Here is an 11765-nt window from a genome sequence, read left to right as displayed (position 1 = left end):
GAGAGCAAATTTAGGTATGTTACTAAATACTTTCTAAAAATTAGAATTGTCCTTCCTAGAGATCTTCAAGCAAAAGCTGGATGACCACTTGTTTGGTATGTCATACTGAGGATTTTTTGTGTCGGTGGAACTAAATGGCCAATGAAGCCCCTTCCAACTCTCACATTTTGGGATTCTGTGGCTGTGTTTCTATAGCAACCATTTCAGATTCATCTACTTTTTTAAAAGAGAAATTGCCTTTTTTTTTAAAAAGAGACTCTAGTCCATTTTTACCTACTACTATGGTTAGACATTGTTGAAAGGTACTGCATTGCCCTTCTAATTAACTTAAGCAATTTCCGGGGTTATTTTTAACTATGTGGGATTTTTAATTTACACACCGATTTTAGAACCTAACTTCTACATAAGACAGGACTTTATTATATGAAAGCAATGTAGTCGAGTCTATCAAGTGCTTTCACCTCCTCAAAGTGGTAAACTAAGATTATGAATTGGACCCAACCTTAATCTGGCAAGTCAGGGAATTGACGGTCCCTATCTTTAGGACACTAGTCTAACCCTGACCATTTTTCTTCTCCATTACACTGCTTAGAGTAATACTCAGGGATTGCTTGTCAGAAGTAACGAGTGAGGTGAGCTGACTTTTACTGCACAGTTTCAATCTTATAGGAGTAAAGAGGTAACAAGAACAATGTCAAATGGTCTCATGAAAAGGATTAACAGTGGCAAGTTTAGGAAGCAAGACCAGTAGTTCTTGACAAGCTACTTCATTAACCACAATATGGGGCTCAGCAGGCCCAATACCTTTGGTTAAGACTTTTGGACTTACCCAGACTAAAGAAGGTCAAAAGGTGACTGAATGGCTAAGAAATGTGGTACCAAACAACGGAAGATAGCTGGCAAAGGCCCAAAAGGTCAGCTATTGCTGGGACCTCTGCAATAATTGCTTCAATCTAGGAGGAAAGAAGCAAGCCCTCCTGGACTGAAGAGAAGAATGACACTCTCTGCAAAGCCCACAATCATGCCAAACTGCAATGATTCAAAGACTCATTAGCGCCTTGCCTTCAAACTCAAAGTGTAAGTGAAAATTTATTGCATGAGATGAAAGGCTCCATATATCTCTACCAGTTGTACAGACAGAAAACAAAGATACCCCAATGATCCCAATCCTACTCAAAAATAAAACAAAAAGCCTTTACAGCTAACTGGTGTAATCCTCTCACTTTGCTCCCACTCAGGGCATGGAAATGAGAAAAACATGCTATCAGAGGCAACTTGGTGGTGCAGTGGATAGAGTGCCAGCCTGGAGTCAGGAAGACTCATCTTCTTGAGTTCAAATCTGGCCTCAGACACTTACTATCTGTGTAACCCTAAGTAAGTCACTTAACCCTGTTTGCCTCAGTTTCCTTATCTGTAAAATGAGTAGGAGAAGGAAATGGCAAACCCCTCCAGTATCTTTGCCAAGAAAACCCCAAATGGGGTAACCAAGAGTCAGACACAAATGAAAAATCACTGTACAATGACAACAACAACGACCTCAAAGAGTCTTTGTGAGGATCGAAGGAGGTATCTGTAAAGTGCTTAGCACAAAGTCTGGTACATAATAGCACTATATAAAGGCTTACTTTCTTTCTCTTTTCTTATCACTACACCATGTTTCTCACAAGCAGAACTACTCTTCTGAAAAGCCAGCTATAGCCATTGACTGCACATCCCATAGGAGGATTAGATGCCACAAACAACCCTCGAGGAAAGGAAGCCTGATGATTCTGCGAATGAGAGTGGCTCTCCATGCAAATGGATGGTGGAGGCAGCTCATTTCTGAGAATTACAGAGTCGAAAGGGATCTCAGAAGCCATGCAGTCCAAAAACAATGGAAACTGTTCTGGTAAAACTCGGGCAGAGCTCCCTAAGGTTTGTGTACTCTATATACATTGGTGGGCAGCTACGTGGTGAAGTGGACAGAGTGCCAGACCTAGAGCCAGGAAGAATCATCTACATACGTTGCCTCATTGGAGTCCCACAACAGCCCTGCCAGGTGTATAATAAAAGTATTATTAGCCCCATTTTATAGGCGAGGAAACTAAAACTTAACCAGGTTAAGTGATTTACCCAGAATCACACAGCTACCTAGGCTCGGAGGTCAGATTTGATCTCAGCCCTTCCCAACTCCAAGTCTTAATACTTTATCCACTATTACCATGTAGCTGCCATATGGCCTTTGACATTCCTTGATTCTGTGATCTTATAGTGTTTTTTTAATATCAATAATGGAAACAATTTAAAATTAGGGCAGAGTTACTTATAATTAGAAAGTTTAAATTATTTTGGAAGGAATGTCAGTTCTTAACAAGTATTAATTAGAGATTATTTTCACAATTCAACTTCCCAATAATTGGAACTATTTAGAGAACTCTACATAGTTTGCAGATGAACATTAAAATAATCAAAATAGATCTGAAATGAGGCCTGACAACTACATGGCACCTTTAATAAAATTCTGCTTGAAAAATGTATGTTATGAAAATGATTCAGAAGCCTGGTATCATTTCCAACTTACAGATCCACAGTGAATAAATGTCTACCCTACTGTGAAAAAAGGGATTGCCTATCAGGGCATCTGTGGGTAAACATCAGATGTTTTGCATTTGAGGGGCACTGCTGTCTGATAATGAAGTTTTAACCTTCAGAGTACCTACTCCAGGGGAAGAATCCCTAAAGATATCAATTAGCTTTTACATAATCATTTCTAAAACAAGAGAAGAAAATTATTTACCAACCTGCAATACAAAATTCAAAAGCTGACTGTGAAAAGCGTTTTACAAAGAAATTGATCAAGGCTGCACTTATCTAGGTTTTAAATTTTTCTAGAGGGCTTGAATACAAGTGGCTTAATTGCTATGAGCATTGGCAGTTTCAAAGGACATTGTAATCTTGAGTATCTAGATTAATTAAGAACTGGAAGATCAGGGATAGTTAAAAAATGTGGAGAGTCAATAAAGATGGCACAGGCCTGCTGTATAGCACCACGGTTAGTTAGCAGCCTACTTCACAGAGAAAGGAGCTTTGTAAACCTTAAAGTACCACATAAAAGTGAGTTATTTGTTAAACATTAACTAAAGGAATTAACTGGTGTCTGCATTATATATAAATCTTTTTCATAACCTTCTACAATCAACTTGGGTTAAAAGAGTAGGCTCTGCAGTATGATGTCATGAGACGTATAGGAATAGAAGCTCTCCCTTTCATGAGCTCCATGACAGTGGGCAAGCCATGGAACTTCTCTGGTACTGCTTCCTCTTCTGTCAAATGAGTAGCTTCATTGAGATACTCTCCAAGGTCCACTGGAACTGGACATTAAATATTCCATGATTTGTAAGCAGATCCTTAAAATTTTAACTTCTAATCTGCCAAGGGGAGGATTCTGAATGGATGGGTAGGCTCTAAAGTATGAAATCCTTCCAAGATTCCAAATAAGAAATTACAAGTCACGTTGGCCACTGGGGGATTCTCTGTTAATTAAATAATGGATAACTGTAAAAAGTTATGAGAGATCATTGAGTATAAAAGAGAGTATTAATAGAGGGTGCCCCAATCTAGGCTTTAGATTGCACAAGACTTCAGAATGCACAAAGACTTCTGGAACACTTTGTATGTAGTACTTACTTGTATAACGACAGGTGATAAATCTGTATGGTGATGTGGGCCAAAGTGGAAACTCACATAGGCTAGGGCTGTATAAATGAGGTTGTCCTTTATCAATAACTGCCTAGAAATAATTCATCCCTAGATTCTTATTGTTATCAAGAGGTTAATTTTTGGTTCTTTCGAATACCACAAAAATGAGAGACCACAATGCCATTTCCCACTGTAGAGTAAATATGCAGGTTTAAAATATCCTCCTCAGAGAGGAGGTATAGATCAGGGCTCTGCATAAACAAAGGATTTCTTCAATGCAAGGCCGCATATTGTACCATATGCAAACCAAGTTCAAACAAAATGAAGATGGTGTCACCAAAAGAGTCAGGAAATTCTCAATTAATCATTCAAGTTCAGATTCAACTTCAGGCAAAGAATAGCTAATGGTGTGGGTCATGGTACCATAATTTCTCTTTCCTTTCCTGTTTATAAATATTTCAGGTAAGGTTATTGGATTCATGGGCACTTCCACAGTGTCCCCTAATAACTCTCTTCGTAATCTTGAGTAACCATTTAGAGATGTCTGAGAATACACATTATTTAAGCAAAACACCCTAGGTAGATTTATGAGGATCAAACATCATTGTACAAATATGGACTTACTGTTAAATGCTGAATATACATAAGTGTTTTTAACTACTCATATTTTGGAGTGGAGAGGTGGAAAGGACCAGAACCAAAATAAGGTGAAGGTACCTGGGCTATCTCAAAGGAAAAGAATTTATATTGATTATTTTTACATTTTAAATCTGATTAACTTCACACATACATCCAGTCAAATATATCACAAACAAACATGAAAAGAATTAGAATTCACTGAAAGTATGGAGTATTGAATATCGGGGGATTTTTTAATCTCACAATGCACTCAACTTTGCAGCTGTCATGCTTCATACTTCTCACCAAAAAGAAAAATATTTTAAATTAAAGTTAGTGTCAGGGGCAGCTAGGTGGTACAGTGGATAGACTACCAGCTCTGGAGTCAGGAGGACCTGAGTTCAAATCCGGTCTCAGACCAGACACTTGACACTTACTAGCTGTGTGACCCTGGGCAAATCACTTAATCCCAACTGCCTATTTAAAAAAAAAAGTTAGTGTCAAGCAATAATAACAATAGCTAGCATTTCCATAGCACTTTATGGCTTGCAAAGCGCTTTACAAATACACTCTCATTTTATACTCATAACAACCCTGGCAGGTAGGTGCTATTATTATCTCCATTACAGAGATGAGGAAACTAAAGAAGACTTGTCCAGTGTCACACTGCTAATAAGTGGCTGAGGTCAGATTCAGGTCTTCCTGGCTCCAACTCCAGCACTCCATCCTTTATGCTACTTAGCTGCCTCTGGGAAAGCACATGACAGATTGATATAGCAGGGCAGGGATTTGTGCTCTATACAACAAATTTTGGCTACTGAACCAGAATTCATAATGAGGCATCCCAGCCACCTTTTGGCAGGCTCAAGGAAAGAGAAGAGTTTAGAATGGGCAGTATGAGGGCAGAATTGTGAGGGATCAGGCTAGACTGCTATGTTTACAAACCCAGAGGGAAACGTCATAAACAGGACACAATCATGAAGCACAGGTTCCAGACATCTGAGACCAAGGTCACTTGCCAAAGCATAGAAAGCTAGAGCTCTCAGTTCAAACTCAGTCTGGAAAACTAGCATGGTTATCCTAGGGGACAAAGCAGGGCAGAATGACTGTTGCACATTGCTTTGACGAGGCTCAGGCTGATTCCATCTCCTTTAAAGCAGCACTGCTATCCAGGGTTCAGAGGAATCAGGTAACACAGATGACAGCGCCGGAGTACCATCATAGTGGATGGAGGAGTATTGGCAACACAGCATGGCCACGAATGAGAGAGACCTTTAACAGTCATCTTCCCCACGGTGCTCCTAATATGCCAGTTGCAGCACAAATGCTGAAGTGAGAGCTTCAACAATTTAGTCTGCTGCCTGGTTAAATTATGAGATAAGAAAATCGGATCTGTCTCCTTCTGTGATAGAACCCATAAGCTCATAAGACAGTGGACTAAAGGCAAATTAAACGCAGCCCGAAGCTGGAAACCTCACTAAGAGGGACCTAAGCAAGGCATGAATGACTGCAGTGCATTTGTGCTGATAAAAAAGCTCCTTGTTTACTGTGTCAGACAGTCAAAGCACTTTTAGTCCTTACTCTTGAGACCAAATACTACTTTCAAGAAAAGTTTCAAACGTGTGGGAACTCTAGTTTTCTGTCTTCCTTATACCAGTGAAGCTGATGACATCTAAGTAGCAACCTAACATTGCTGAGAAAGGAAAAACAAAGTCTAGCAATGAGAAAATCCCATAGCTATGTTTCCTTGGAGAACAATTTCTGAAAAATATCTCTAAAGAAAGATCCATCCTGGTGTAGTAGTGCTATCCATTTTGAGCCTTTCAGCACTCAGAAAGTTTAAAACAAAAGCAGGAAATATGCTTTAATTTAAAGGGCTGAGGATGTCTCTAAACTTCAAGAAATACTAAAGTTACTTACAAAGATGAGTCTATTCAGCAAAAGTGATTTCAGCATTGGGTAGTCAGTTAACTTGTCAAGGTCAAAAAAAGTGCTAGAGGCTCCTGGTGTCTACTGAGTATTGAAGGAGGTACTGGGGGCAGGGGAGGGTAGTAAAACAGTAGAAAACTTCCTGAATCCCAACTGGCTAAAGAAAGACAAAGAGCTAAAAACTATGTGGTGAAGTCAATGGTTCAACTTCTGTCTATTCTAAAGTTGCAAAGAAACAGCCCAAAAAGGTTGTTTTAAAAAAAACAGACCCTTCTCCTATATCTTTTCTTTTGTTTTCCCCCATTATTTAAGGAAATAATGAGTTTTTGAATACTGGATGGGTAGGATTTTATCAACTTTTTTCAAACTATGATGCTCTTTCTGACTTTAAATTCAAGTGTCTTCACCTGGAAGAGGCCTTTTAAGTAATTTTTTTTCAATTTGCAATTTCTTTTTTTGCTTTCAACAAAAAGCATTATAAAGTTTTACTTCCTTCCCTTTTCTTCTTGAAATGTTTTTTTTTCTTTGTTTGTTTGTTTTTCCCCAACCACAGTTTCTGAATGGCTGTAGGACATTTAAATATTTTGGGAAGAAATATGGGAAAGAACTGAGTGTCTGCATGCTTTTTCATTATTGGTATATTCTACCTAATAGTCTGTTTCACTTTGAAAAAGAATTCTGAATAAATGAGTGTGTAGAACAATAAACCGAAGCTTTTAGAGTATCTGAGATTTTGAAAATCAGCATTTCCACATCAGGAACAAAACATTAATGCAATACCATGAAAATGTGAACTGCTTGCTTGATGAAGACATCTCACAGGGACCAATTTCTATAGATGCTAGGATCAGTGTTTTTTAGCACAGTTATTTACTCTACCAAAACAGATCACAATCCCTTCTGATACTAAGTAATTTTCAAGAGTTGTTGTGGCCAAAAATCAATAATATATATGTACTGCAGCCCCCCCCCCCAAAAAACAATGTGTACAAACTTTTTTTGGGGGGGTCCAGATTTATGATTTCAATGACATAGGGAACTCCTGGTGAGGAAACTTCTTCTATCAATACAGATCAACACCTACTCTACAACTTAAAGTCTGAGTTGCCTGAAACAGTGAGAAGTTAAGTGACTTGCCCAGGGTCACAGAGCCATTTTAACTCTGATCTTTCCAACTCCAAGACTAGCTCTCTATACTATAGCATGTTGACTATATATCCTGTAGTATACACCCCACTTGAAACTGAAATGATACATCCTTTTTTTCCTAAGACACATGATAGTATTTAATATGACAGAGACTTTACTCTTAAGTGAAAAGGTATTTCTACCAAATCAGCAAAAAACAAATACAATCCACATAGCCACCTACTTATTTCTCTTTCAATGATATATCAAAAACCTCAGGTAGATCCATGGACACCCTGAATAGCTATGGATTGAGCATACAACAGTAGTAAAACTGCATTAATTTAGATGCCACTAATTTGAAATTCGTAATTCAATTACATATGTGTGTGTGTATGTGTATACTTCTTGTAATGTAAAAATTATATTTAAAATGCTCATGTTGGACATCTTTAATATTTAACACAATATTGTTCAGTGTAAGTTTATTGTGACATCATTTTCTTTAATCAAATTAGTTAATTTGATCTATTGGTATCCATTTTTACCTGACCTGATAATATGTTTATAAGTACAGTATACTATGGTATAGTACAATTTATAGTATACTTTATTTTAGTTATTGGTTTCCATTTTTACCTGAGTTTATAGTTTATTTAATTACATTACCTAAGTTTATGAACTACATTACCTTAGTTTAATTCCATTACTGTAGGGTGGCCTGTTGGAGAACAGGAAGACCTGGGTTCATGAACTGCCTCTGACATATACTGGCCATGTGACCTACACTTAATCTATCAGTGCAATAAGCAACTAAGACTTTAAATTGATTTTTAAAAAAGGGGGGGGGGCAAATACGTGCTGGTAAAAAGAATTTCCTCATTTAGGAATTTCTTCCTATGCCAGTAAAATCACAGGTCCAGTCACTATTCCTATCTCACTGCAATTTATAACAATGTTCAGTAGCAACACAACTATAGTTTAAGAACCCATCCAACAGCTGAAATGAGATTTCTGTTCTATATTCCAAAATAGTGAACTTATCACTTCTTCTGAATTTGTCTTAAAGTCAATAACAAGAGGAGAGAAAACAGAACACTGTGAAATTTTCAAAGTGGAATTTTTCTAGGTTGGCTTAGCTTTCCAAGATAGAGTCACTGTACCTCACAAAGCAGTAAGTCAATGATGTGGAAGACCATGCATAGAGGGAACTTGGCAGTGAAGAGAGTGAGAAACCATTGTGATGCATACATATGAGCCTCCAGGTTCAGGGCACAGAAGTGGCTATGCAGGTCTGGTAATTGTTCCTGTAATTTAAAGAGGAAGGAAGAATTTAAGTCACCAAATATTTATTTCAAGTCTACTAATTACAAAATGCTGTGCTAGGCAATGGGAATGCCAAGATGAAAAGCAATATTATCCTTGTTCTTAGAACCCACAGCCTCCTATAGGGATATTACATTTACACAAATAAGAAGAAAACAAGGTAGATTATGAAGAGGGAAAGGAGTAAAGCTCCAAAAGTTTGTATTATTGCTGATTTAGAATCTTACGGCAAATACAGCCATTATCCCTCAGCCACAGTCTAACTCAAATGCCTCATAATGGTGTAGAGGTGACCCTGTATTCTCAAAGACTGCATCAGTAAATCACAAGCTCCAGAAGGTTCTATCCATCTGGAAAGAAGATTTCCAAGACAGTACAGGTTCAGGAAGAAACTGTATCCGTTGTCCGAGGGCAGTCAGGTCAATATAACGGAGATTTATCACTAAGCTGGTTGCAGAGTAATGCATTTTTTGGCCACTGCAATTTCCAAAGATCATTTGTCAAGTTATAGAAGGGTAGCGAATGGTTTGCATTAGTAGAGGGAGGGTACACAGTGATGTAACCACAGATCCTCAAAATATTAAAATAAGTGTGAATACAACAAGGGGAATCAGGGGAGTCCTTCAGATCTACTCTAGTGAGAGCATACCCCATGCAGCATGCATGGAGTTGAACTAAATTCCCCTGGGTCACTTCCAGGAACACGTGGTCAGGGTTAAATGACTATGGATGGAGAAGTCAACCTTGAAGCTCCTTCAGGCCCAGGCATGTGTATCCCTGAAAGTGTCCGGGAGTGTTTAACACAACTCCACAAACGCTCCCCAGGGTATGCTCCAGCTGGAACAGATTATGGAGGCTCCATTGATCATGATCATTATATAAGTATTTCTATTGTCACTTTAATCACTTTCTAAGATTTACTGTTTCAGGAAACATTAGAACAGTGACATAAGGACAAGCACTGGAGTACATAAACAGGCAAGCAAGTGAATAAAATAAACAAAATTATGCTATGAACACCCCAGTTTATGTCATTTGTTCAACAGAAAACTCTACCCTTTGGCAAAACAAGACTTCTGCTTGATAAAGAGCATGGAGATAAAGATAATGACCACTTCTATAACTCCAATTCATATTTTGATAGCCCCCTCCCATCAATGCCTATATATATATAAGAAAAAATTGTATTCCTTCCTTTAAGACTAACTATAATCAAGAGGATTTGTAGAGAAAGGAAGTAGTCCACCAAGGCAGAAAAAGCCTTGTTTGGAGTCAGGTCATCTGATTTCTAGTCCTGTCTTTTGAATGAACTAATTTTTTTAAATTTAAGCAAGACACTTAACCAAATTGTGTTTCCATTTCCGTATCTATAAAATGAAAAGGTTGAATTGAATGATCTTATTTTCCTGGCTCTAACTTTTTATGCCTCAATCCATCTAGCTTCCAGATTACGCAATCATTCCAATGGCTTCTTTGGAACCTAGACAGTTTCAACAACACATAAAAATTTTTATTTTGCTTTTACAATAATAGCACCTGTAACATCCTAAACCCAAACAACTAATTAAATTGTTCAAGTATGTTGTGTGGGACTAAAATGATCTTGTATGAGAAAGTCATTTTTCTTCTCCCAGGAAAATGAGCAAATAGTCATGTACTAAGAGGAAGTTAAGTTTTATCCCCAAAAGCACAGAAGGCAAAATACAGGGCATTAACACAGCCATTTTCATTACTGAAAAGCCAAGGTCAAAATATAGGGGTAATGCTTACTCTAGTTTCCATGATTACACCATTGGGAAAACACTAACTGTTACAGAGTGTGACTACCTTAAAACTATCACAAATGCACAAATACACATACATCCTCCAAGTACTTTAAATGGGGCCCATTTCAAATGGTATCACCCTGTAGATAGATCATATTACTAAAAATGCTAATGGATGAGAACAAGTTACTTCATGGCACTTTTAGGATTTTTCATTCTTCATTCACCATATATAATGAGCTAGGCTAGGGAGGTCAGAGGATTAAGCAATTACATCCAATATGATGTTCTCCTAATTACATCTCATGAAGAAAAATACAAAAATCAACCCAAATCAGATGGAGCCAACAAACATCTACTATTATTTCAAGAACATCAACCCTTTATGTATCAGGATAATGCTTTCTGTCACCAGGTTACAAACCTTTCAAAAGCATGAACTTTTTTTTTCTATAAACAAAAACTTAAAACAGCTGAATGATCCTTAAATTACAACTGATAGAATGAAATCTCAAAATATCTCGTTTCCTGAATGCTTAGAAAGACCCAAATTTATTACAGTTTTTTCCCCCTCCATTTCTTAATGACCGTGTTCTTGAGTTTCACTTGACATTCATTTTTAACAGTGAATAGGACCATGAGACTTGTGTGGGAAAAACTGAAAACATTTCCTGCTTCTAGACCTATATTTGGCCTGTGTACTTGTTAATTTGGGAAGACATCACAACATTTTGAATACTTTCTCTGTAACTCTCCTAATTTTTTCACATCAACAGTGTGGCAGTCTGATAGCTAACAACTCTATAAAATGCCTCCCAAATAAATGTACTTTATTAAAATAAAAATCTTTAATGTGTTAGACATAGTAAATTTCAAAAAATAAGCACTACTTTAATGAAATTTAATTTCTTATGGGTATTAAGACTCATATAGAGATTAGGCAAGGTTCATGTTCATTTCTAACATCTGTACAATACCCAACAGAACTTCCTCACTCACTCTGGAATATCCCTGTAATGGCTTGTCAGATTCCCTTCACCAATAGATTAAAAAGCAGTGATTCTGATCTTACCTGCATAAGCCGTTCCAGTTGATAGAATTTACAGTGAAGATCCTCGAAGTTATTTTTGTAGAGATCCCTCAAACCATAGTCATACATAATCTTCACCAAAACACAGAATGCCTGTTCTTCAGGCATCTGAAGAGGGAAAAATACAATGAGAATGACTGAGGAGCGTGAAGAGGAATTCCTTTCTGGTCTTATTTTGCTGTATAAATGGATATAGGCCTTCATGAGAAATGGGTGCCATAGCTTCCCAC

The 11765-nt window shown here is 37.5% G+C and overlaps 1 protein-coding gene across 1 annotated transcript in view; it reads right to left on the bottom strand.

The window, feature by feature from the left end:
- The window catches only part of RABGAP1L (RAB GTPase activating protein 1 like), a 648400-nt gene that overhangs the window by 220461 nt on the left and 416174 nt on the right, over window positions 1-11765 (bottom strand). The window contains exons 16-17 of the mRNA XM_027868366.1: window positions 11518-11643; window positions 8517-8660 (exon numbers count right to left, since the gene is read on the bottom strand). Coding sequence (XP_027724167.1) covers window positions 8517-8660; window positions 11518-11643 — 270 coding nt within the window. The remainder of the gene's footprint in view (window positions 1-8516; window positions 8661-11517; window positions 11644-11765) is intronic.

Source organism: Vombatus ursinus, unplaced genomic scaffold (genome assembly GCF_900497805.2).
Source record: "Vombatus ursinus unplaced genomic scaffold, bare-nosed wombat genome assembly UNPS02014789.1, whole genome shotgun sequence".
NCBI classification, from domain to species: Eukaryota; Metazoa; Chordata; class Mammalia; order Diprotodontia; family Vombatidae; genus Vombatus; species Vombatus ursinus.
This window is presented reverse-complemented; position numbering and strand designations above follow the sequence as displayed.